Raw genomic sequence first — 27534 nt, forward strand, 5'->3', positions numbered from 1 at the left:
CAATCCAACAACATAACAAATCTATCTTCACAGCATTTTCTTTAGGTTTTGATTTTCATATGAAGATGTAATAAAAATCAAAACCTCAAAAAAAAACAACCAGCAGAGGAGTGGCACAGCAAGATGATCAGTGTGGGAGAGAAACAGATGTTAGCTACAGACAGCTAGTGCACTTAACACCCATTCCACTCAAAGAGGAAGGGAACAACCCAGAAGAGATCTAGAGGAGAAAGACGACCACTAACATGAATACTGAGTAATGGCACACTGACAGGTTTTGGTATCACTGTGCCTACCAGGAGACAGCAGTGACTGACCAAAGCAGAGAAACAGCAGTCTCTTGATCTGGCCAGAGGGAAAGAGAGAAACCATCAGTCACTGTGACCCTTGGCTAAGATTCCCAGGACACAACACATGTGGCGCCTTGTCTGGAAAACAAATTGAACCATAACTAATACAAAGCGCTCATGTTATGTGAAACAGGGACAGCTCAAGGGCAATCTCCACAGACAGGCTGCTATCATGAGCAGCTGAAGCGACACTGTGTTATTATTTTATGGTGAAATTTGGAGCTGTATCACTGGGGGAGGTAGGGCTGGGATAGAGCAGTTTGGGTTTTATCAATTTCCTTTTGTCTCAGAACTGCCCCCAAGAGGCAACCCAAAAGTGGCAACCAACTGTAGTGTGGGGTGACTGCTACCATACATACATAGAGCCATCTGGGCACTAGCTAGGATGGCTGGCCTTAGAGGTGCTAATGATAGCCCTCTTTATATACCTCAGTGTAATGATAGCCCTACATCTACACAGGATCCACTCAGAAGCTGTAGTCCAATAGCAGCTGCCTCATTTATACAAGTGTGCAGCCCTTAACACTTCAGAAAGCCTTCAACAGAAGGCTACGGGCTTGAGATGTTACCTACAGTTACAGTACAGGTGGCATTAGAAAGCAGAACAAGTAATTCTGAACTCAGTCACACATGTTAAGAATACTTCAAGGATTATTACTACATCAAACCAAGCTAATGTTTTTAGACCAACCAAGTGCACTATCACATAAAAAAATAAGGGAAACATCTCACCATCCAGTAGCTCATAAATCAGCACGAAGTTGTTCTTTATGTTCTCCTCACTGATCTTCCCGAAGTAGGCAGTCATCACGTCACACATCTTGTAAAGAAACTCGAATACCATGGCAGCGTTGACATTCTGCTTGGTGACAGCAGCCAGCCAGATGTTGGAACGCTTGACATGGAAGAAACTCGTGCGGGCGATGTTGGTGACAGGCGAGCGTACCTGCTGCCGTGCATGGATGACATTGACACGGAAGGCGTCAACGGCATTCCGCCTACGAGATCATCACCAAAAGATAAGTTAGCACAGCATACGTGAAAACAAGCTGGCTGCATAGTTCTGCTTATGTGATTACAGTCAGACACTGAACTACATACACCAAGCTCACTTAGAGACATCCCCAGGCACCCTTCCTGAGAGAGGTAAGTGAAGGCTCTGAGCAGAGTTAGTCATTTAATTCTGCACAAACTAAAGGAGAGACAGAGCACTACTGGTCTCTAAGGAGCTCTGGAGAGGCTGACCTCCATCTGGAATCAGATGGCAAAGGAACCTTCCTTTCAATTAATTTTGTTAGCACTCCCGATTGATTGCCGTAGCTGGGAACAAACACAGTAGCAGCTATAGCTCAAAGAGCAGCCCAGTTTTGACTAACAGTTACTGTCTACTCTGCATGCCCAGTCCTTTGTACTTTTGCCCCAAAGCAAGCTGTAGTCTCCCAAGATATCTGTCAATGTCAGTTCCTCCCAGACATACCACTGAGGAAAAAAAAAAAAAAAAAACAAAAAAACCAGCAAAACCTACCCAGGTCACCTGACAGAAGTCAGCACCCAGGTAGGCAATGAAAGGGAGCTTTAGTTCCCAGAGCCACCTCACCTCCATACCCCAGGCACCACAGAGGACAGGCTCAAAGCAGCAAGCAGGATTAGGAACATTTTTGGCTTTCCAGTTACACATGTCCTCTCAAGCCTGCTAGGCTTCAGAATAGGTCTCTTGCACATGGACTTAGGGTCCCCACAGCGCAATGTGCTAGCAGCACTGCATTACGTGCACTGGATGGTCCAGTCTCATTTACAGTAAAGAGGTTCTGCACAGTGCTGAGGAAGTGCTGTGCAAGCGCTGTGCAAGCTTCCCCTAAGTGCTGCCATCTTTAATCCAAACTGTCTATATACCTAGTGACAGGGAACAAATCCCTCCTGGGTAAAGAAGGATGTCTGAGTGGCATTCTGGATGCCAGCTCTTCCACACTAGAGTTTCCTTACCCTGTAGCTATAAGTCAGGATAAACTTCCCAAATTAAGTTGAAGTCCACCAATCCTAAGAACACAGGAAGGAAGCCCGAGTGCTTTATATGACAGGACTGAGACATAAAGCAATAGTCTACACACCAAGCCAAAACTCATCTAGTTGTGCTTTATTACTCGTACTCTTAGACAGTATGTAGAACAGGAGGTCTTCTGACTGCAGCATCAAGGCCATGGTACTGATTATGTAGAATCATGTTTGAGAGAAGACAGTAATAATATCCTTGCAAACAAGGATACAGGCATACAAATGCTTATAAGCATTGAGGATTGTCGACAATCCAGAAGATGGTTCCAAGTTTGAAAACAAAGGATATTCAAAGGAACACATGCTACCACAGCAGGCACTTGCTCCTTGAAGGTCTGAGTACATATGTAGAAGCTTCATCAATAAACACACTCCCTCATAAGCAAAATTCTGGCCTTCAAATACTTTTCAGGTTTTATTGCTCCATAAGGTTTGCAAGTTTGAGTTAAATTAGTATTTCATTACTACCTTAGTTTTTCCATAAGAAAGTAATTTAATCTGCTATAAAATAACAATACCTAAAAGCCCCATTTTTCCCCTTTCTGTAAGTCTTGTAAGGAAAGCTCAGCTTTTTCCAGAGCATTAGCCCTCCCAGCCTCGAGTTCTAACCCACTAGAACTAGTATCAGAACCAGCAACGAGAATGGTGCATGCTAGAGGAAAAGCCTCAGGTCAGTGAAGCTTTTCTAGTACACCAATTGCCCACTCTGCAGTGCCAGTCATGGCCTACCACGCGTCTCTTACCTATTGCTACAGCAGCCAATGAGATGGGATGGACAGAAATGGCGCCAGCGGAGAAAGGAGGAGTGACAGCAACAAGAGAAAGGGTTAGAAACACACACACAAGGCACAATGAATCCAAAGAGATAAGGAGAGACCAAACAGCACCCCCCCACCCCTGCTCCTGGGCACAAAGGCCAAGGTGGTATTGGATGGACAGTAACAAGCTGTGGCAGCAATGAAGCCCTCACAAGGTACAACACTGACATGCCATGGTCACGCTGCCAGCATGGACAGACTTGTGTTTGGCTGAATTTTAGGGCTAACTGGGCATTTAGTCCAGAGGAACCATATCCGTATCACATCAGTGATACCCAATCTGCTCCGCTAATACATGTAGCAGGCCTTGGAGGGGGAAAACCCCCAAGCCTCAATCTGAGGCATTGCCTGGGGACTGCAGAGTATCAGGTATCTTCTTCCCAGTCTGCCTCAGAACAGGACTGCAAGTCTGAGCGGGCATTTCTATGACAGTACTTCTCCTTTGAAGCTGTTTGGGTTGATGCTTTCTGGCTTGGCCCAGCCAACAGAAAATACAGCAAGTTTGATAGAGCTGGAGCACATCTGGAGAGATACAGCACATCCTGCAGATTCAGATGCTGCTCTATCCAGCTTGCACTTTTTCCTTAAGGATCAAGAGCCATGAAGCCAAAGTGATGTATTAGAAGCTCAGAAACCAAATGCCTGTTACATTTAAAGTGCATGCAGTTTGTCATGTAAGCTGCTTAGTTTCAAATAGCTTTTTTTCATTAAATAGCTACGTTCTTAAATGCAGGTAGGTTCTCCCAATGACTATGTCACTGAAGAACAAGGCGCTTGTAGATCACAGTAGAGCCTTCCATGGTATCCTGAATTAAATACTTAGCGCTTTTTTTTTTTTTTTTAAGAGGCTGCTTATGCATGCAGCTAGCTGCTATATGGATAAATGCACTACATGCACTAAAGCCATTCTAAGTTGCAAGCAAAGAAAGTAAGTTTTGTGGTACTTCTGCCTTTAACAAAGTCAAGGGAAGGGTTTCTTCATTGACCGTCACTTTGCTCATTAACATTTGAGCTAGCATGTGCTTATTTAGACCCTTAAACTATGCAAGGAGAGGGCTTATAACCACAGCTAACCTTTAATCTCTCCCCCAACACAGAGGCTAGGCTTCAGAATGCCAAAGGCAAGTTCCAAGACCAAGGAGTCTTAAGGATCAGTCACTCAGAGCCCACATGAAGACAGGCAGCAGCTATGCTTGTTTCCCATTCAACCTACCTCCCAACAAGCTGGATGGGCTCAGCCATCAGCACTTCAGATCTATCATTTAGGAATTAATTGTACAGTGTTCTAGAAATCTATCACCTGGTTGGTTGATTACAGACAGAACTCCTACATGGTTGAGTATAAGCTACAGTATTATGTCTATTCCTTTCTCTACCTCCCTCTGAAGGTTAGGATACTAAAAGATTTTAAGCAGACCTGGTATTAATGGTAGTGTTCAGAATAGGAAATGGCAGATATCCAACTCCACTTGCTTGCTACATGGCTGAAGATTCTCAATTACTTGATTATACCACAAGATGAGACACAGCCATTGTAAGACAACTTGTTTTATAAGGTTACACATCTAAAAAAAATCCAAACTAGGTTTGAAGGCCTGTTTCAGAAGGAATCCAACACCTTCAGGAGCAAGCTTGGTTAATAGACACCACCAGCTCCATGTAAGTCACAAGAATGACACTGTCATGGGAACTGAATGGAGAATTTCCACTCAAGGGAACACTGACTCCTGAAGTCCTAGAGAACACACTTGCATTTTTTGGCACCTTTTGCCAAATGAAAAAGTTAAGATAGGATGAGGCAGGAAATCCCATTTTCTAGTTTTGCCTGGCCAGCTGGCAGGAAGTACTTTATCACATACTGAACACAAGTCACTCACTTTACAAGAGGAATGAGCCAAGATAAAAAGCTATAAAAGGTCACTACATTAAAAATAACTACTTCGCTCCCCAGTTTACATCTCCACAGTCAAATGCCCTTTAAATTAAAAGGCCTTCTTGGATAAGTATCACTTCAAGCACAGTACTATCTTTAAGCACTTTAAGGTTGCAAGCCACAAAAAAGATAGCTTTGCCAGAAACTGCAGTAACAGTGTCCCTAGCCCCCCACACAGCATATTCTCAAAATTTATCTATAATCCAGACTGGCTTGGCCCAGTCACTGTGACACCTATTCATTAGCGGAACTTTACAAAGTCAGATCTGGCATACAAATTGCTCTGAAGAGCTTCAGCTAACAAGTATTCAAGACTGAGATGAGTTAGTACAGCAAAAGAGAGACAAAACTTTGTAGCCAGCAGTTTTCTGCCTCAGAAATACAATGCTTCCTTGGCTCAACTCTGCATGGAAGTCCTGGAATAACAGTCAACCTTAGAACAGCTACTTTATTCTGCCTTAGTTGACTGAGAACAAGTCAAGAGATTTAAAGCTCACTAGGTGAAACCTTATTACAGACACTGTGTTGACTGCTACTCCATCGATGAAACAGTGCAAGCCTTGACTAGCTACTAGTTCTACCTCAACTTGACCCCCACTACACAATCCAGAACCAGAAGGGATACACTCTTCAGACTACAGCAGTCTGAACGCAGACTGGCTTGACAACTTTTTGTAATTCATGGCAAAAAGTAATTCACTGCACATCCTACCACTATTCATTGTGGAGACCTGGTACAAACAATTTTTTCCTAAACTGTCCAGAAGGATCTCTCTCATTGGACTTTGAATTACCACCTACCACAGCCCTGCTTCCATTAGCTATGTCTTAACTCTGTTAACTTCAATTACTAACTTCCACCTAATGCCTAACACTAATGAAAACTCACTAGCCAGAGCAGCGTTGTGCAAGAAAGCCAGTTAAGGTTTTCCATACAAGCAGCAGCATCACTCAGTATCGGGTTCTTTATAGCACTATCCACAGCCTTTAAGACACCAAATTTTCAGTAAGGTCCCTTCTGGGAACTAGCAGCCTTAGGATTGTACAGATCCAGCCTAAGAAAGCATCCTAATACTTGCGTAAAGTACAACAAGACGCCTACAAGCTACTGAAGGCTTTCAGTGCTTCCCACAACTTTAATTACCCAATGAATGAAAGCTTTTCACATACAAGGCTGCCATACAAAGTTGGGGGACAGAATGCCAGCTTAAAGTGTACAGCCGTGGTTACTATGAGACTGCTTGCAGACATAGCTTTCCAAGACCATAGACAGTCTTCTGCGTGCCTGTACTTGATGCTAGACATCTGTATTTGAAACTAATTCAGAGCCCTGGTTGTAGTATGGGGCAGACAGCTCCCACATTACTGCTCCCATAAAGTTTTAACGATTGCAGTGAAGCTGGTAGACTCCCGCAGCGGCAGTCCATGCTGCTGAAGCATTTGAAATAACAGCCAGATCTCTACCCTCTAAAAGAAAGTCTCAGGTTTGCCTGCAGGTCATCCTTTATTACCATCTGTAGGTGACCAGGGTTTAACAATTTTTTTTTCCCCTGAACTAAGCCTAGAGAAGCAAGTTGAGTTGCAGTCTTACATGCATGCACAGCTAATGCAGAAGAAAGCAGCTCTGGGTTGTTGTTCGCACCAAAATGAGACAGAAATGCAAAGACCAGGGATGCAACAGAAGCACTTACCCAATGTCATCCCTGTAGACTCGAGAGATTAAAACCTCTCCTTTATGATTATAGATGAATAAGCCTCCGATCATGATGGAACTTTAGTCTTCTCTTCCCATGTTGCTTAAGACCTGAAGCAAGAGAGGGCATACATCAGTAGGCTGCATGGCAACAAGCACTACAGCATGCATAGACTTTGACACCTGCTGGCTATTAGCCAGGGCACAGACACCTTTTGTCACACATATGCTCGACCAGAAGACAATTCTTACAATACCTGTGGGGATAAGGACCTGATAGCACACATCTTGATGCCACAGGAGTAATGAACTCCAGCAGCTTGCAGGGAGGGACAAGTGGAGGGCATGCTCAGAGATGTTCCTGGAAGTCTGATGGTGTGGGCTACTTCATTTAATTTATCTTGTTACATCTGGCTAGGGTAGCACATGGCTGAGGTCCAGTAGGGCAGACAGAGACTTGGGAGCAGCCTGGATGATGAAAGTTGCTGCCTGCCTCATGCTTACATCATGGAGGGGAATGTTCAGAGCACCTTACTTACAAAGGACTATTAGAACCAGTGTTTTGCTTTGAAGAGGGAAGCAGCCTTACTACTGCAATTATAGATTATACCTTTTGATCTGCTGGGGTTTTATATGGAAAAGCACGTGTTCCCAATGCACAGTATAGACTGTATGTACCACAGTGGACCTAAGCCCTAACTACATGCCAGTCTCTCCAGATCAGCACTGCCTCGTTTGCTGCAGAACTGCTCCTCAGGGGCACACCATAACAAGGACACAACGAGGAAGCCCACTGGGAACCAACTGCCTTATTCCAGACCTAAGGAGCCATGGCAGGAATCCTGACAGAGACCCAGCTGAGTAACTCCTGAGCAACTCCTGAGCTTGTCTGAAGCAACTTGAGAGCTTAGGTCTAAGTGCATACATACAGCTACCATGCAGCCTATAACACATGCAACTGCAATTTGTAACTAGGACTGAAGCTTAAAAAATTAGCACTGAAGTAGACACAGGCTTACTTCTCATTCCATTCATCAGCACGGATGGATCAAGCCTCAAGTATTAGTAGTACCTGGCCTATTGCTTCAATGCGAGAAAAAACACAGGCCTGGAACTACAAGCAAATCAAAGACCCTTTATCTCTACTGTAAAGTGTCTATCTGCCCAGTGACCAATATACAAGTCAGCTGCAATTCACAGTTAAGTCTTTTTACACGCAGTTCACTCAAGTGTTTGAGATGTCACCAAGGCTATCACTGTACAGCAGGGGGTTCTCAGCAGCAAGCGCACCTTGGCTTATTACCGCTTTTACATAATTTTTCTACAGCCACGTTACAGCCTTTCCTGATCACTAGCAGCAGTACTGAATAACACTTCAGAGTCCAAACTGAGAAGCAGTCTGGCTACAAGGTGCCATTGGAGTCGGAAATCTCAACCATAACCTACTTTAACTGGGGGTTAGTGCCTCAGAAGTTACCCTCTTAAACTCCTCATCTTCTGTTTCTTCAAAGGAAGATTGTTTTGAAGAGAGCTATAAAGCTGGTAGACATTATTGACGTAGAAGATTTTTTTTTTTTTTTTAAGTACACAGCTACTTCACAGATCCCCTTTCTGTAGTCCTATGCACTCCTACTCACTGAAGTCCAAGTCATGATACCCACTCTAGCAGCTGCTTGGTTGGCTTTGACCAGAGAAAAGCACTACAACTTCGATAGGGCAAGCCTTGTGACTAGGTCTTGGGATGATCACATAGACATTTCTCAGCTTTGGCACTGCAGAGCATTAGATAACCAACCATCTCCACACTGCTGTTAGGGTGGGTTAGCCTACACCCACTTGTCTGGGATGGGTGGAAAGGATAGGGAGAGGCTAGCCTAGAGACAGATGCTGACAGCGAACCGATATGTGTTTGCTCAGGAACACAGCAAAAATGAAGTTAGAGTGACCTAGCCTCAGATCATCTCAAAGGTCAGGAAAAAAAAACAACCCAGAAGCAAAACACATCTCAGGGACAAAAGGACTTCCAAGATAGAAGTCTGAAGTATTAACAGTAACGTATCCTCCAGAAGTTACATTCAAGAAACTAAAGTAGCTGTCTATTTGAAGGGACTACTGCAGAAGTGAGCTCTGTGCTGGAAAAACACTTATAAAATGCAGCCTCTACTTTTAATTTCAGAAAGACAAAAAAGAAGCTTTAAATTTCGTAATCCTTTACATCAACATTTTTAGCTACACCTAGTGAGTCCTCAGAGAGTAACATTACACATATTTCTCTTCTATGGGTCTTCAGCTACCAGATGGCTGCTTCTGCTCATTAAAAGGAAAAAGAAAGGAAAAAAAAAGAATCAAGAAGTCAGTTGTTAAGTCAAAATAGCGAGAAACAGACAGACGAGCAGTTTTCCCAAAGCTCAATAGTGAGCTTCCTGGCTTTTACTCCCACATTCTGATGGTTGAGTGTCTCTAGCTATTAACAGGCTGCCTCCTGCCACTTGTCAGTGGCTTCATGTGGCACTGTCATCAACATTTTTTTGATGTCTGAGACTCCATCTAGCACAAAGTAAGTTTTCAAGTATGTTTTTCTTCCATTCCCCATTAGTGACACTTTATAACTTCAGGACGCAAGTACTTCACTTACTTCCAGGATAAGTCTCTGTAACCAAACCTATTAAGACACAGGCAGGATACAGTCTGAGATTCCCATGTGGTCACAGAGTGGAAAAAGCCCCACATAAGGGGACCAAGGCTATACAGTATAGCTGGCAGCAAGGCCAGCATCCCCATGCCAGAAGACAGAGACAATCCTGTTGGTCAACAGAACAAAACTAGGTTCTTGAATTTAAGGAACTGGCTGTATCACAAACTCATGACTACTTACATGAAACACACACAGCCCTAACAGGCATGCAGGAGGCCACTGAAAGTTAACATGCAGGGCTAGAACTCAAAACATGGAGAATATATGTTTGAATATAGTTGCTCAACAAGTAAGTCTGGCAGATGCTGAAGTCAATTCAGCAAACATTTGAAAGGTCATTCACACAGGCCAAATGATGGGGAAAAAAAGAGAAAGAAAAGAGTACCATTATGACAATGAAAGCAACTTGTTACCCGCTCTAGGAAATTCTTTCCTAATTAGTACTTTTTCATTCCAGATAAGAGACAAGGATGTGTTTTCAGACTGCTACAGTGCTAACTTCCACATTCAGAGACTGACAACTGCTACCAAAGGTGAAGAAGAGTTCCTGCACCCTCTTTGAGACTTACATTGCACAGAATAGTTTCCTGGAAGCTTATGCAACTGGCAAAGCTGGATCATATGAATCCCACAAACCCTTTCCAGAAGATTCCTAGAAAGCACATCCTCATCTTAAAAAAAAAAAAAAAAAAATAATCTCCCTCTTGGGTTTTAATGCTGCTTAAGTTATTTGTTTCACTATTTTAAGCATAAAGGAAACATCTGCTTTGATGACCAACAGGATCAGACACACAGCATATATAAGACAAAGCCTCTTGCTAGCATGACAAGCCAATTGCTTTCCAAAAAAAAGTGCTGATCTGAATATTTACTACATTTCTAGAAAACATGTAGGAGACTGCAGACCAAGCTTTAAGATGGAAATTAAAAGCCTTCTCTTAGAAAGATCTACAAACTTTAAGTGTTGATTGAAATAATGAGGCTATGATTTCTCATATGTTAGAGAATCATATTCTGCAATAGCTTCACTTGAGTTACAGGCAAAAATATCAGCATTTTTAATTGCATTACAACATGAAGCAAGCAGGTGACTGCTGCCTATCTTATATGTTAGTAAAAACATGTTAGATGGAGAGTAGATACAGCACGATTAAAGTACTTCTAGTCTTTAAAAAACTATTTGTCAATGCAAAGAAATGCTAGACTTCTCCCTTATACAGATATACTGGGAGCCAAGTTCAGACTTAAAACTTTCTAGGCACAGTTAGCTCCTAACCTAACTAGCTTCATTTGCACATTTAAGAGACACAATGGTTCATACTGCAGATCTGTTACCTCAGTGTCTTGTCTCTGACATCAGCAATGAAGGGACAGTCAGGTAACAGTAAGGACAGGTCAAGAAAACACTCCCCAGGAGATCCTCTTGCAATGGCTTGTTTATTTTAGAAGTCTCAATGGATCTCTTTAAAGCATTTTCCCATTTTCCTCTCAAATCTCTGCATCAGCAGCATCCCATGGCAGAAAAAAAAGTCTACGATTTTATAACCACTGTATAAAACACCCTCTTTAAGCCCACTTTTTCTTCCTTCCCTCAGCTTTGTTTAATGGCCTCCAGTTCAAGTGCAGGAAGAAGCAATTAAGAACTAGCCCCCATAATCTATCTCCAGCCCGCTCGGGATTTTGCAGATATTCTCCACTGCCTTCATTGCGCCTTTACCAGAAAGAGATGCTCCCCACCTTACTCAGTCACCCTTCACAAGGAAACTGCTTTATGCTTTGGTCTTTCTCAGTGCCCTCCTCTAAACATTCTCCTTCTGGAAGTGAATGCAAAACTGCGCCTTATTCAAGATATAAGCAAACCATGTATAGACAATATGACAATCATACATTTCCTGCTTTGATCTTTTCCTAATGGTTCTCAATGTTTGACTTAAGTTTTTAAACCACCACTCAGCAAGAAGCTAATGATTTAATCAACTATCGTAACTCCAAGATCACATTGAATTCTGTCTTCAAGGTGATTAACCACATTACAGGTGAAGCTATAATTGCCTTTGCTCCCTAATCCACCTACCTGCTATATGCACTATTGTACCTTTATGTACCTTGAAATTAGCATGCCATTTTATACTCCCACCACTGCACCCCTCTGCCATTTTTGGCCTACTTTGCCCTTACTATTCTGAATACCCTCATATCTACACCCCACTCCGACTACTGTCCAGGACTGCTCTTATTCCCAATCCTCATTTGCTATGAAATCAGAGCATGCAGAGAGATTTGCTGTCAACCAGCTGATGCGTACTAGCCAGGCTACATTGGTAATGCAACTCAATACTGAGCAACTTGCTTGAAGTCAGAAAGGGACTGGCTTTGTGCTGTGTGAACCCCTGGTTAACACTTAAGGCGGCAAGTTCACTTATTACAGATTTAGCCACAGAATCGGGACCATTCTGCCAGTTTGTTTTATGATGGCAGCCTACCAGCATAAACATACCAGGGAGACAGCCATGAGCATTATTTCACATGTAGTAGCAGCTTGCCTCCATGCCAGTTATAAGTCTCCTCAAGCCTGAAAAACCCTCAATTCTACAGCTCCACAGATTAAACCCAAATTCCCACTTAAGTGCAATTTACCTATCTGTGTCAGACATTGGTAACATGTTTCCAGGTACCAAGCAAAGTCACATGGGCTAAGGGCAATGAATATAGGAAACTGTTTTAGATTACTAACCCAAGTGTACCAGCTATCCATCAGGTCCCTGCAGCAGCCGAAGGACACACACAATATAAACCTCTTGCTCCACTGTCATCTAACAAGATCAGGAACCAAAGAGGTCTCAAGTGCACAAGGTATTTAACACAATTATAAGTAGATCTTCCTTGCTCTGCTTGACTTCTGCAGCCCAGCACATAGAAGAATTCCAAGCATCACAAGCATTGGTAGAAAAACTGCATCAACACAGCTTATTGCAAGTTCGGTTTAGTGCAGTGTTGTTCTCTCACTCAGCCTTCACCAGGTTTGCACACAATGGAAGTTCAGGGAACACTGACAACATTTCAGTCTTTTGCTCAAGCCTTGCATTACATCCCTCCCAGACACAAGATGAGAGTGACCACACTCCCTCCTCACCACAGAGTTACTTCCATCAGCTAAGGGAGCATGTCCACACAGCTGGAAACTCAAGAGGTAGAATGACTAGCCCAGAGATATATGAACAGATGAGAGGAAAGCTATACAAAGGGCAGCATGCAAAAGAAAGTTGCTTAAAGCTTAGCAAGAAGAATGGCTCTTTAAGATGACAATGGCTCTCCTTTAAGTGGCTCCAGTGAAAATAAGCCTGCTTTGTTTTGATCCTCATTTGTGTTTCGGTACAAGTTTCACAGATACTTGTTTCAAATATTTCAAGGTTACGCTGCGACTAGAATGAGGTTTTTAGTGCTACAGTTCAAACTTGGTATGATCTTCTACACATTTTTAAATAATGAATACTTTTCAGATCAGCTTTGAAAACGAAAGATCCTAGTGCTTGCAATGGTTAAGAACTGCAGGGAACAGGGCTCAAATTAATTTGAGACTGACATTCAGTGACTCACAGCTGCTGGAATCAGAAGGCCCCAGAACAAGAAATCCACCACAGGAGATGGGTTCATCTGCTCACTGTGCATAAGCGACATGACTCAGAAAGCTTCCCAGCATTGCTCAATCAGCTTTCAATGACTCATTCTGCTCCTCTCCACAGTCAGCCTTTTCTAAGGAGCTTGCCCTGCACTGTTTTTTGAGTTTCCTCAGGCTAACAGCTCATTGCAAGACACAGTTTAAGAGCAATGCCCGTCACTTCTTCAACTGTTTATCATTAAGTGCCTGGAAACCCAGTTGACTCTAGCTGAAGCCTTTGGGTTAATGGTTTATCAACTGCATTTTCAGAGCTTTGCAGCTCTGCTCCTTCTGTCTCACTAGCTTGAGCATATGGCGACCCGCTCCGCACTGCTAGCTACACCCCTGTTTTCTAGTTACAGTATGGATGCATTTATTCTAGTTAAGGTACAGAGAAGATCCACATGTATGTGAAACTCACACCAGTTGGTGACTAATCGCCTTAATTTAGGAACAACAGACCTCTCCCAATACACTTTGCATTCTTCAAGCAGCTAGCTACTGGGGTGGGAGTGAAATCCAACATCTGAATGCTGCTCCTACAAATACCTAAGGCCAGTACACTTCCTATTCTGCTGTCAAGTATTTGCATTCCCATATACTTCTATTTCAACCCATAAATAGAAAGGAGAAGGATCATGAAAGACTATCACAGACAGACCACACACTTATACATGCTTATATACCCAAGAGGACTTAAGGCGACACAGAAATGCCTTTCCAGAACACCTATTCACTCAAGTGAAAATGAGAGCATTAAGATACACCTTTATAGCAACTGTTGCAAAGTTACAACATTAAGACAGCCAGCTACAAAAAAAGAACATATCTAAAAACAAAATGCTGGGATGTGGATTTGAATGCATTTCAGGAGTTACATAACTGAAAAGCAGCAGGATTAGCTGGACCTACAATGACTGACAGGGTAACATGCACCTTCTTAAAAGACTCGGACATACCCATCTCAAATTATGTCACCACTCATGCTGTGGAGGAGATGTGCATTAAGGAGCATCCCTCTCTCAAATCATCATGACACATTAGAGAAAGCCCCAGGAGCCAGGCTGCAGCAGGTCAGCTGCAGACCATCACCAGGGGAGCCCAGAGAAAGATAAGGACACAATAAAGTACAGTATCTCAAAATCTGCTTTTGTCCACTGATTCTATCACAGACAGAAAATGCTCCATTTATTAGGTCTGACCTAAAGACAGGTGGTTCTGCAAAAGCCATCAGACCTACATTGTGCCACACACTTGGAATGTGTGGGTGCAGTCAGGAGCACAGGCTCAGGCAGCCGGATCCTGTTGCTGGGCTATCAGCAGCTTCTCATTCTGGGATGTAACAACTGGCTGAACTGGGAGCTACCTAGCGAGATGATACACTAAACCTGCATTTAGCAAGTGAGGATTCAGCAGCTCCCTCCTGCAGCATGTAAGAGCCCAGCCTTCTACTTCCATTGCCTTTTTGTGGCTTCTGACCTAGAACAGCTGTAGAAAAGTGAACAACATAAAGCACAGAGCTTTCTTAGACTAAAGAAGGCAGACATAAGGAACGGACTAACAAGTATAGTTTGTTCCCTCTGCAGCAGTTGATTTGTATCTGCAGCAACTCTTCCAGAAACACCACAGTGAACAATACCAACTCTCCAGTCTTTGTCCAGTGCATTAGCCTCCCATGGTCTCACTACTTGAGAAGCCATAACATCACACCAGTAACAAGACACCACTGTAGCACCACAGTCATCTGTTCATTATGGTATGAAAGACAAAGCTGAATTCTAGCCTAAATCCCAGATATGCAGACATTCAAACAACTGATTTTCTGCAATACATTCAACCCATAACCTGAAGTCTTTCAGGTGACACCACGTGGACCATTAATCTTTCCTTGCACCAGCAGGAACAGTGCTAGCTTCAACCTACACCACAAACTTTGGAGCACAGTTGTCTGCCTTTCGTAACTGCATTTGCACAAATGAAAACAAAACAAAACGCCGATCTGCTCAAGTTCATTGCTTAGGAAAAATAGTGAGTTGTTAGTCTGTTTTCCACAGTGGTACAAGGCAACATGGCTGCAGTAACTGCAGCTTCATATCCAGGCAAGAGATGCTTGTTCTAGCTCTAAAAGAAAGAGGTACTGTCTGGAGGAAACTTGTCATTAGCAATGTCCCTACAGCCTAATGGTACTGGAGCCACCATAAACTGGGGTGTATATCCATATTTCTTCCTCAGGAAAGAGCAAATGCAGTTGTCTGTACCCTCCCACAACAGTTTAAATTCAGTGCAGGCAGAAGCTGCTGAACTCTTGAGTCAGGTCTGGCCATTAGCATGGCAGGCCTGCTCAGCAAACCCTGTGTTCTCTCTTTGGAGGTGCTGTGGTAACACAGCAGCTCAAAAAAATAAATGCTCAAGAGCAGCCTGACAGCAGGGCCAGGAGTTCTTAAGCTGCCCCTAACAATGTAACTAGAGTTTCACATTACTACCCAAACACCAACAGCCTCACGATTTGGCAAGCACTGGCAGCACCCTGATAGCGCCGAGTGCATTCATCCATTCATTTTAGAACACATCTTTGGGAGCAGCTGTATTTTACTAAGCCAACTCTGCAGGTGCTATTCTCACTACAGAGATACCTCTCCAGAAATGAGTCTAGCACTACAGGTGGTGAAAATAAGCACGTGACATGGTTTGCCACTGACAGAACAAGCCACTGGGGCTTGATCAGCAGAGCTGAGGAGACTCCTGCTCCTCTGCAAAGCCACTTTGCCCACAGCCCTACTGTGAGACAAGCTGTTAGCTTCAGGTTTCCTGTGCCATTAAGTACAGAGTACAAATAAACACAAGACAATCAGTAGTGAGCCCAAGACCCAGCTACTCTGGGCTTTGTCTCTCCTGTTAAGGGGCTCGAGGTTTCCCACAGCACAGACATCACTTATCTTGAATGAAAACAGGAATGTTCATTTCTCTAATCTACATAACACATGTAGAAAACAGCAGTCACAAGTCAGTTAATAAGCTGGTGTAAAGCAACCAACCCACTTAGTAGTCTATTAAAAGAAAGTTTGGGTTCTGACTTAACAGTAAGTAAGACTTCTGTGCATTAATGAGCTTATCTAACTAAGCAGTTCAAGGTACATTAGCTGCTAGAGTTCTCATCCAGGAAGAGACCAGGAGAGGTACTGCAGCTCTCACCCGGAGGGTGGAGGGTAAATCACCAACTGTAGCAATTTCAGCATTCCAGAAATCAGTATGATCTTGGACAAGCGACAACACTTGAAGCAGGAGGGAGATTAGTAAGGCTGGTCTGGCAAACTGGAGTTTTTCAGAAAACCAGTCCTTTCAGGCTAGCGCTAGCCATTATCAAACCAAAAGGCTTAAGGCTTACAACAATGTCATCACCCCATCAGCTAATCCGACCATCTAAGCTTTGCTTAGAGGGCTGCATTAGCCACTTTCCAGGAGGCCATGAGCTGCACTTGGTTTTAAACAAGAGTAGCTGCAATCACTTCATCCTGGGGAAGACAGGCTACATAATTTAATTAAAAGGCATACCGTGAGCTGAAGAGCAACAGAGATAAACCCATCAGTTTCAGAGAAACCGTTCCTATTTTAAACCCAATCCCATAAATCCCCATAACCAGTGGGCAGGAAGAGGAGCGTGTTCAACTCTTACCAGGCTGTCCTCCTACAGTCTACTTCTGCATGCCATACTGCACGCAGCCAGTCTGAAGAGTAACAAAAGATAAATACTGACACAGGGAAACATGGGAAGCTCCCTTACTCTGGTAAAACATCACAGGAACAGTGTTTAAAACACCTCTCCACCTTATTTTGAGTCCAACCTTATCTGAACAGCCCCAATGCCTTCTACCAGTTCTTCCAAGGCAGTTTTAAAGTCAGTCTGAAGCAACTTCTACTTGCTTTTTACTCTTGAGCTAGAAACCTGAAGAGTGACTTGCATTCTATTCATCTTCCAAAAGAAGAGGTTACAGTTGCAGACTGCAGTTTAACAGCTTATATTCTGCAGACCTTTTAGCTGAGCTGCCAACCTCCTGATGAGATCAAACTAATACATGGCGTGCTAGCAACTTTTGACTCTGTAGGTCATTCACTAAAGAAGAGAAGCTGACTTTGCCATACAGACCATTTATATTTTGGCACCCCAGGCTATACTTCTGTCCATCCTCCAGTTAATCCTAAGAACAGCCTCTAAATACCCTAATGGTCTTTAGTAGCATAAGCTTAGAAAAACAGTGCAAGATGTGCTGCAAAAGACAATCTTGGCTTTATAATTTCTTTATGTGTGGATGAGACAAGAAAAGTGTAACTAGGGTCACAGGAAGTTTCTTTACAAAGCTCATTTTGTTTAACGATTGTTCCCATTCCATAAAAAAAAAAAAAAAGATACTATCAAACTGGACAGCATTTCCAGTCATCTGTGCTTCAAAGAACTCAAGATGTAACCCTTCACAGCCTCAAGACTCAACTCTTCAAAGGCCAGAATTGCGCTCTCTCAGGAGGAGGAAGAAGCCAGCCATAATGCCCTTCAAGGATACCTCAAATGCTCTCCCTGAAAGAAAACATGGCTAGTTTGTAGCCCAAAGAACACCAGGTATCTTTGTCACTAGATGTCAGTAACATGGCATTTCCTACAGAGAGAAGAGATGCCTCCCTTCTGACAGGGAAAATATGGCAGTAGGCAGTTTGGCAGCATCTCTTCAGATTAGAGATTGTCCCTCCAAGCAAAACTCACAGGGAAAAGCACAGCTTTTACTATAGGAAAAAATAGTAGCTATAGCTCTGATAGCATTCAAGCAACCATTGCCCAACAAGACACGTGAATCCGTATGCAGTTAGAAACCTGCAATACCTAGACTTCTGAGCCGCAGAAGCCATCCAGACTCACCTATCTGGGAAAGTTCCAGGCTCGGATTTTGGCAGCCTGAGGCTAAAACTTGATAGCAGCTTTGTCATACTAAAGCAAGCAGAAAACAGATCATGGAATCACACAGCTTATGGGGAGAAGACTAGATCAAAAGCAAGTCATTTCCTAGTGGGGAAGAGAAGTCAACTGCACTGGATGATAAGCAGAGGCTGCATTTCCTGCAGCTTTACTGAATCCAAAAGCCTAGCCCAGGGAAGAATGGAAGTGGAAACGCATCCAGAAGAGCTGTTGGATAAAAGCCCGTGTTAAGCCTCAGAACAAGCACAGTTTAGCATCAGCAGCGCTGCATTCTGCCTCAGCAGGCTTTCCAGGGTGGAAGCTAGAGGGTGCGAGCCATGACCTAGCTAATTCACATTCGTATCGGTAGTACAGGCAAATAATTTTAGGGGAAGTTCCTGCCCGATCTGATTGCAAGACCTTTGCTCAGGCTGACCTAGCACACCGGTGCAGGCCTTCCCTAGGCGTCCTGTGCCACACGGAGCTTGACTCTGTCCCCACCCTCACCCGGTTCAGCACCGCAGGGCTGCCACCCCAGGCATTCCAGACAGACAGCTAATTAACAGAATCAATCAATAAACCCCCTCAACCCCAAGCGACGTGCGAGCGGATGAGCCAGCCTCCGTGGGGCTGGAGTCACCCAGCACCCCCACTCCCCCTCACAGGGGACTAAGGAAAGGCCCTCCCGGGGGAGTCCCGCTTCCCTCCCACACGGCTCCGGGGGGCACCCCGCGACCCTCCTCAAGGGCAGCCGGCAGGGGACCTCGCCCTACAGGAGGGCATCCCCCGAGCCTGTCAGGGCCGCGCCGCGCCCCGCTGGGTAGGCCCGCGGACCCCCACCCCGGGCGAACGCCGAGGGAGCCGCCACCGGCGGCAGCTCGGCCGGCGCCCGGGCGCGGTCGCAGAGCCAACCCCGCTGCAGGAAGCCGCCCAGAGAAGGGAAGCGAGCCGCACGCCCCGCTGAGAAGAGAGAAGACAACCCCGGGCACCTCACCTGCCGATGCCCGCCGCCGCCGCTCGCTGCCCAGCGCCCAAGATGGCGGCCGCCGCCCCCCCTTCTCTCCGCGCCCCCCCTATCACTGCAGAGCCGCCGCCGCGCATGCCCCGCCCGCGCCCCGCCGCCGCCGCGCATGCGCCACCGAGGGAGGTGGGGGGGGCGCGGGCGGGAATGGGCGTCCGGCGGCGCCGCTAGGTGGGGGAGAGAGGGAGAGTCCCGCGCGGTGCCTGCCGGGAGTTGTAGTCCTGCGGCGCGGGGTGCGCTGGGAGTTGTAGTCCGGAGAGGTTGGGCGGGAGGAGCAAGAAGACGGTGTGTCCGCCGTGCCCACGCGAAGGGCGAGCGCCGGGGCGTGGGGGCTCCCCCTCCTCCGTGGGGACCGCCTGTGGGGCACAGGGCCGCGCCTGGGCAGGGAGGCTGCTTCTCCCCCCGTAGAGGCCCGAAGCCACCGTGGGCTGCTGTCTCCCACGGCCCCAGCACTGCCCGGGGCTCCCCCGCTCCTCCCACCGCGGCCGGGGGCGGGGGGGGGGGGGCTGCACCCAGCGCCCGCTGTCAGACCCGTCCCCGGTTCTCCCCCCCCCCCCCCTCCAGTGCGCCCGCTGGAAACGGGAGAACCGGGGAGCACCGGGCGCCCGCGGGACGGCACCGCGGCCGGGGGCGGCGGCAGCGGGAGACCGGGAACGGCGCCGGTTGGGGCCGCAGCAGCCCTCGGTACTCCGGGAAGGGAAGGGTGGGTTGGAAAACAGGCTCAGGCACAGGGTGCCCTCGTCCCGCTGTTAAAGGCGGGAGGGTAGAAAAGGAGGCTGAAAAAAAAATAAGGAAAAAAAAAAATCAACAACCAAACAACACAAGGCAGGAGTCCAATAAAACTATGTTTATAAATAAAAACAAGGAGATTGGTTTTGTTTTTATAAAACCCAGCGGGCAGGGTAGGACAAGGGCGTGAGCAGTGGCCAGGGAGGCTGCTGGGTGGCATCAGGAGGGGGGGGGGACAGGCGGCAGCTTGCTGGTGCCCAGGCGGGTGGCAGAGAGCGGGCAGAGGGGAAGGAGAGGCTTTAGGGGGTCACGGGGAGATGAATGGCACGCGAGAGCTGGTGGAGGGGCTGCAGGGGCAACGCAGACCTCCCCCCGCCCCCTCGAGAAGCAAAACAGATTTCATCTCCAGCGTATAAAAATTGCAAAGAAAACAGAGGAAAGACAGCGACGCTCGCAGAGAAAGCCACGGCGCGCCAGCACCGAGGGGAGCAGGGTTGAGCGTGTCTGTACTGTACCGTGCTTGGCCCCGGGCATGGGGAAGGGGCTGTCCCCAGCCCAAGGTACGTCTCTGAGTACCCAGAAGAGGGAGGAAAAAAGGGCAGGGAACGCCGGAGCAAACGGACTCAACTGTCCTGACACATCTGCAGGCACCAAGTCCAGAGGCCACCGTTCAGGTCTCAGCCTCCCTCCCCAGAGAGCTTGTGTTGCCACTGTTCACAGCCCAGAGGGAGCGAGGCCATCTCAGCTACGTCGCAGAGCCTCATCCCTCCCGGCAGCCAGGCCAGCAGTGCAGGTGGCACTGGGCAGAGGGGGAGGCAGACTCGGACCCTTCATAGGGCAAATACAGGGGACCGCCACCTTTCCCCAGGGCGTGAAAACGAACCATTTGTACCCCCTCCCTCACCTTCTAACTCCTTCCAGGCCCTCGGAAGATGCCACATTGTTGAACAGCAACGTGATGGCAGGAGGGAGGCCACAGCTGCCAGCCCCAGGCATGGGACAGCCCCTACAATCAGGACAGGCAGCAGCGTGTCGCAAGCAGGAGGGCAAAGGGGAGGACAGAGGGAGCAGAACTCTGCCCTTAAATTCCCTGCCGAGTACCCTAGGGCAGATGCAGGGCCCCAAGTCGCGCAAGACTGCGCAGGAACCCACCGCCGCTCTGGGCTGAACACAGAGGTACAGCCCCAGCTCTGAGACTTGGGCAAAATGAAGGAGGGTTCTGCCACGGGGCAAAGCCAGGCTTGGACCTGGATCAATGTGTGGGCAAGAGGAGGGAGGCAAGAGGGAAGTGGCAGCATCTCTCCACTCCCTGGAGGCACTGAAGCCCTGGAACATTCATGCATTAGCCAAAAGGCAACTACAACGGGATTTAAAACGCATATATAAGGCTGGTCCCTGCTCCCCTCTCAGGGCTGTGGGAAGGGCAGGGAGTCTTCCGCAAGGGGGAGGAAAGAAGCCATCTTCAGCGCCACGCGTGCCCAGCGCCCTTGGAGCTCCGTGTCCTCCTGTCGGGCCACGCCACGCTCCAGCTCTCCCCCCCATGGGCGGCAGGCTCAGAGAAAGTCAAACACCCCGTAATTCTTTGCTGCTTGATAGAAGAAACACAAAAGGGTGAAAAGAAAGAAGAGATGTTTAGGGTGGAAGGACCGAGGCAGCAGCGACACACGGGCAAGCAGCACAGGGCGCTGGGACGGATGCGGATTAATGGGGTTAGAGAGGATGGCAGGAGGGAATTACCATCAGCAATACACAAGTCTGGTGGTGGGATGGGCTGGCAGCACCCACCGGGCCTGCCAGGCCCGACCACCCCGCTCGAGGAGGGATTAGAATCAAGGTTTAGTTCCATTTATTATTTTTTTTTCCCTTTTTTTCTTTTCGTTATCAAGACCGAAAAAAAAAATAACCAAACCAAAAAAACAAAACCCCAAAAACAAGGGGTGAAGCCAGGGCTGGTCCTAGGAGACAAACGACAGGGATGGAGGGGGGAAGGAAAGGGCAGCAGACAGACAGGGGACGGGCGCTTCACATTACATCCACAAAGAACTCACTGGGGTTGCCCATGGCCATTCGGAAGGACTGTCTACTGGCTGTCAGTTCGGGGGGCACAGAGGCCAGGTCACGGCCCGGCGGTGCCCCAGGGGGGCCCATGGCTGAAGGCGGTGGAGGCATCAGCAACATGGGGGGGCTGAAGAGAGGGGGGAGGCCGGGTGGCCCGTACGACTGCTGGCTGTGGTGGCTGCGGATGCTGTGAGCCAGGGAGTGCTGGCTACGCTGGCTGTGCTGGCTGGCTGGCACCGAGCGCTCGCTGGCCGCGCGCTCACGCCGCATGCTGCTCCTCGTGGTGTGGTCCGACTCGCTCCCACTGCCGCCTGACTTGGACTCCCCAGTCTTCTCTCTCTCCTTCCTCCTCTCGCTGCCGCTGCGATTGGAACCGCTACTCCGGCTCCCTGCGAAGCGCACAAGGCAAGGTTAGGTGACAGCTCAGATGAGCCAGGAAGAAAGGATGCTCCTCTAGCCAAGAGAGGACTACAGCACGCTGCAGCGCAGCCGTCCGCCAGCGCACACCGTGCTCTCAGTCTCCTTTCCACTCTGACTCCCACAACCCTTCTGAGACGGCTTTTGCCCTGGCTCCCCACACACATAGGGTCTTGCCTAAGCAGCCTTTTCCTGCTGCTTCCCTGTACCGAACGGGGCATCTGCCCACCTGCAGGCATATTTTAGTCCTTTTCACTCACCTTCACTGTGCTGGCTGCCTGCACTGCCCCCTCCATAGCTGTAGCCTGGGTCAGGGAAGCCGGGGTGGGGGTTGTATGGATGAGGTGGTGGATACTGATATGGGAAAGCCATAGGCCAGGGTGCAGCTCCTGGGTGGGGGAGTGGAGCCAAAGTGTCCTGATCAGAGGCACCACTGGAACCATCATGATCGTGAAGAGACAGATTAGCCATGTCTGCAAGAAAGCAGAGGAGAGGGGTTAATCCAAGCAGAAAGACAGCCACGTGTGATGAAGCAGCTCCCTGTCCACCCTTGCGGATGGACGAGGATGGGGTACACAAGGAGATGCAAGAAGGCGACACTCTCTCTGCCAGTCAATGCAATCATTTGTGCTTCCTGGCTGGACAATAGCCAGGCTGTGCAAGTCAGAGCTGCCACTCTAATACAGAGACCAGCTTCGTGGGAAAGGACCACATCAGAGTTACAGCTCACCCTGCCAATTATGTCCCCAACCCCTCTAATCTGAGCAGAAGCCACTTGTCTGAGCACCACGCCTTTGCCAGCATCGGAAGCTCAGAGCCTGGAGACAAAGTCAGTGAAGACTAAGACTCTGTTATGGTTGCCCAGGAGAAAAGATCACATAGCAGGTGACAGTGCCATCTTCCAACTTCACCACCCCAGCAGCATGACAAGGGAGCTGGGGTATTCTTCCTCACTGTCTAACAGGGTTTTTAGAACAAGGGGCCCAGCCTGATGGCAATGGCAGTAGCTATGTCCCCACAGTGTTAGCAGGGCTCTGCAGGACCTCAACCTCCCTCCATTCTCTCCCTCCCACCCATGCTAAGTGTCGTACTTCCACAGAGGTCCCCGAAGATGTAATAGCATTGCTCCGAGAAGGTGATCTTGTTCACGGTGTGTCGAATGTAGCCAGCCTTCAGCAGGTTGCTGGCATATTTGCGGGATTCACGACGGTCTGTAAAGCCCTCCACATGGTGATACAGCCAATCCACCACATCCGAACCTGCCACCAAACATCAGAGTTAAATACAGCAACAGAGAGGAAGACAGTAGCTGTTGAGGCAGTGGGCCACACTGGAGCCAAGATAAAGTGGGCCAAAAGGTGAAAATGGACTGCAGAGCCAAAGGTTCAATTTGTGACTCTGGCCTGGTCAACTGTTTACAGTGACAGAGGTGCTCCCTTGGGGCATCCACTTGGAAAACAGGCCACCCATTCATAGAATCATAGAATTGTCTAGGTTGGAAGGGACCTTTAAGATCATCAAGTCCAACCATCAACCTAACACTGCCAAAACCACCACTAAACCATGTCTCTAAGCACCACATCTACCTCTCTTTTAAATACCTCCAGGGATGGCAATTCCACCACCTCCCTGGGCAGCCTATTCCAATGCTTAACAACCCTTTCTGTGAAGAAATTTTTCCTAATATCCAATCTAAACCTACCCTGGCATAACTTGAGGCCATTTCCTCTTGTCCTATCATTTGTTACTAGTGAGAAGAGGTTGACCCCCACCTCTCTACAACCTCCTTTCAGGTAGTTGTAGAGAACAATAAGGTCTCCCCTCAGCCTCCTTTTCTCCAGGCTAAACAACCCCAGTTCCCTCAGCCGCTCCTCATAAGACTTGTTCTCCAGACCCCTCACCAGCTTCATTGCCCTTCTCTGGACACGCTCCAGAATCTCAATGTCTTTCTTGTAGTGAGAGGCCCAAAACTGAACACAGTACTCGAGGTGGGGCCTCACCAGTGCCAAGCACAGGGGCATGATCACTTCCATAGTCTTCCTGGCCACACTGTTCCTGATACAGGCCAGGATGCTGTTGGCCTTCTTGGCCACCTGGGCACACTGCGGGCTCATACTCAGCTGGCTGTCAACCAACACCCCCAGGTCCTTCTTAGCTGGGCAGCCTTCCAGCCACACTTCCCTGAGCCTGCAGCACTGCATGGGGTTGTTGTGACCCAAGTGCAGGACCTGGCACTTGGCCTTGTTGAACCTCATACCATTGGTCTCGGCCCATTGGTCCAGCCTGTCCAGATCCCCCTGTAGAGCCATCCTACCCTCAAGCAGGTCAACATTCCCGCCTAACTTAGTGTCATCTGCGAACTTACTGAGGATGCATTCCCCACTCCCCGCCACTGCTGCAGGCAGCACAGTCTCTTACCAATGAAGGCATTGGGGATGGTGATCTTCAGCCACATGCGGTCACGCACCTCCAGGCCTGACTCTGGTGAGGCCATGGCTTTGACAATAGTGGCCATGTCACTGTGGATGGACAGGTGAAAGTCATCGAGGCCTGTGGTGTGGACGAAGGGAAGGGAGGCAGAGATGAGAGGGGACAGAAAAGACAACAGGGCTACATGGAAGCATCACACACAGGAGGAATGGGCCAGAGAACAATACATCGCAGACAGTCTTGGGGCACATGCTGTGTAATCCCCCCTTCCAGCCTTCCGATGTTATCGTTTCCATGTCCGCCATTTCACTTTGTGCAAAACCCAGGCTACAGTCTCCTTCCTTCCAACCAGTCCCAAGCAGCTGAGATCCAAAAGCTGCCAAGTGAGCCCACAGAGCCCAGCAAGGGAATTCTCTGCTCCTCACAAACTTACAACAAACTCCTGGCTTTTTGCCCTGGCTCTCTATACCCTTGCTTCAGGGCTCTATATACTACAATTACCCAAAACCTTCAGAAAGCAACCAAAAGAGCCCTGTGCTCAGCAGGACCCTGCCCCACTGCAAGGCTCTTTGCTCCCAGTTGTCTCCATCCTGATCTATCTGCTGCCTGGGAGGGCAATTGCTCCAGGGACAAACTGACTCCCTCTGGTCTGGCACTCTCAGCTGGTAACCCCTGACTGCTCTGAACCTTTCTTCTGCACCTGCCACAGCTCCTGGATTGCACCCAGGCTCTTCTACCCTCCTTATGTAGAAGGCTGAAAAAGGTGGCATTAATTCACCCAGCCAGAACTCCCACTCATCCCAGCGCCTGCCTGGTGAGAACTTAGTCCCCTGGCAGGGCAGACCTTGCCCATCCCAGCTTTTCCCCAGCAGATGTATTGCTCCCTTTACAGCACAGTGAAGGTGAGGAAGCCGTGCAGCGGGTGGAGCACGGAGGCACAAGGACTTACGTTCGGTCTCTGGGATGGAGCTGGTGATGGAGGAGCTGGTGGAAGTGATTGTGCTCATGGATGGACTCATACCGTACGCTGGGTAGGTGCCAGTCATCGCTGCCGTGTGAGACACCCAGGCTGCCGGGTCAATGGGCCGGATGGGCTCACCTGCAGTGAAGAAAGAGTCAGTCAGTAGCTATAAGAAATTATCCCCTCATCAAATCAACCTCTGGGGAGGGACAGGGATTCAGCACAGCCCATTCCATCCCCAGTATCTGCCGGGACTCACCCGGATCGGAGCATGGAGAGTCTGGCCCAGCCCAGATCCGCTGGGGAGCAACTGGGAGAGAAAGAAGAGAGGGAGGGTCAGCAGGAGAGGTGCAGAGGGAGAGATCCCCCTATGGCTCAAGGGGGGGTTTCTCTTTCCTCTGGCGCCCCGAGCAAGTGACCCCCCTGCCCCAGTGAAACGCGTCCCCAGCGTGATGTGGGAAGGAGGGCTGGGCTTATGGGCATTTTGGTCTGGGAATAGGACATAGCAGCCTCCTAACAGGAGAGCTTAGATCCCATCAAACCCCGATTCAGTGCCACATAAAGTCACACACACATGGGAGGAACAAGACAACAACCAAGTAAGTGCTTAAGGCAGGGCTCTCACATGAGCTGGGCACCAGCGTTAAGGGTGGGTCAGCTATCCACTTACTCCTGGGTAACGAGAAGCAGCCCCGGGGGCTGGGGTCCCAGCACTTGGCCACCGTCAGGGTGATGGGCCTGCAACAAAAAGGAGAGAGTTAGAACAAGAGCCCAGCGGCACAAACCCTTGTGTGATGGGCAGATGCTGTATGCTGGCTCTCTCCTGCGAGACAGGGAGAAGCTGCCAGTAAAGTGCCCTTATCCCCTTCCCGCTGTGGATTTCCTTAGTGGCATGGACAAAATGATGTGACCCTGCTGAGGGTTGCTGATGACCTTAATGACATGGCATCCCCACAAAAAGGGGGCACAGACCCCAATACACCACCATCCTGTTGGCTGCAATTCTTGCTTTGGGCATGAAAACCCAGGAATTGAAACAACACCAAAAACTTAAGTTCTGAGCTTCTGCAGAGCCACTGGCAGAGGTGGCTGAAAGACACGACTCACACGCCCTTAGCACACACCGTACAGCTGCCCATGGAGGTAAGAAACAACTCGAGTACTTACCCCGGCTTGTGCACAATCTCCCTCAGCACCCGCACAGCATCATCGTTGCTCATGTTCTCAAAGTTGATGTCATTTACCTGCAAACAATGCAAAGAGGTGAGTCCCAGAGATGTGACCAGAGGCTGAGCTCCCCACTCAGCTCAGCAGTGACTCAGCTTCCCTCCTCCAAGCACAGCTTCCTGGGTTTAGCCTGACAAAGTGCGCAGGGAGGCTTCTGGGTCTTTTCTTACTGCTTTCCCAGGCCCAAAGATGGAGGTATGTGGGCGTGAAGTACCTGCAAAAGCATGTCTCCTGGCTCAATCCTGCCATCAGCTGCCACAGCACCGCCCTTCATGATAGAGCCAATGTAAATGCCTCCATCCCCACGCTCATTGCTCTGTCCCACAATAGAAATGCCCAGGAAGTTGTATTTCTCTGCAGGGTTGGAAAGAGAAAGAAGTAAGACGCCATAAAGCAGCAGGCACAAGCAGCTCTAATCTGAGACAAAACCACATGCTAATGATGGTTGCCTCCACCCCTGTCCCAAATGGATGTCCTGGGACGCAGAGAAGCTCTTGAGAGACCAGTGCTTCAAGACAAGCCACCTTCCTACAGAATCCATCTCCTCACT

The 27534-nt window shown here is 48.1% G+C and overlaps 2 protein-coding genes across 3 annotated transcripts in view; both read right to left on the reverse strand.

The window, feature by feature from the left end:
- AP2M1 (adaptor related protein complex 2 subunit mu 1) overlaps nt 1-19187 on the reverse strand; it is a 29971-nt gene extending 10784 nt beyond the window's left edge. The window contains exons 1-3 of the mRNA XM_082487250.1: nt 19136-19187; nt 6845-6957; nt 1083-1348 (exon numbers count right to left, since the gene is read on the reverse strand). Of these exons, the coding sequence (XP_082343376.1) occupies nt 1083-1348; nt 6845-6918 (340 nt within the window). The 5' untranslated portion in view covers nt 6919-6957; nt 19136-19187. The remainder of the gene's footprint in view (nt 1-1082; nt 1349-6844; nt 6958-19135) is intronic.
- Nucleotides 19188-21529: 2342 nt separating this feature from the next.
- DVL3 (dishevelled segment polarity protein 3) overlaps nt 21530-27534 on the reverse strand; it is a 33996-nt gene continuing 27991 nt past the window's right edge. Inside the window, exons 8-16 of one of the 2 annotated variants that reach the window (XM_082486961.1) lie at nt 27199-27338; nt 26925-27001; nt 26428-26495; nt 26017-26067; nt 25746-25895; nt 24785-24916; nt 23458-23625; nt 22627-22839; nt 21530-22338 (exon numbers count right to left, since the gene is read on the reverse strand). In XM_082486961.1, the coding sequence (XP_082343087.1) occupies nt 21914-22338; nt 22627-22839; nt 23458-23625; nt 24785-24916; nt 25746-25895; nt 26017-26067; nt 26428-26495; nt 26925-27001; nt 27199-27338 (1424 nt within the window). In that variant the 3' untranslated portion in view covers nt 21530-21913. The remainder of the gene's footprint in view (nt 22339-22626; nt 22840-23457; nt 23626-24784; nt 24917-25745; nt 25896-26016; nt 26068-26427; nt 26496-26924; nt 27002-27198; nt 27339-27534) is intronic. The other variant, XM_082486962.1, reaches the window with a different exon arrangement.

This window comes from Vanellus vanellus, assembly GCF_965231255.1.
Source record: "Vanellus vanellus genome assembly, chromosome: 8".
NCBI classification, from domain to species: domain Eukaryota; kingdom Metazoa; phylum Chordata; class Aves; order Charadriiformes; family Charadriidae; genus Vanellus; species Vanellus vanellus.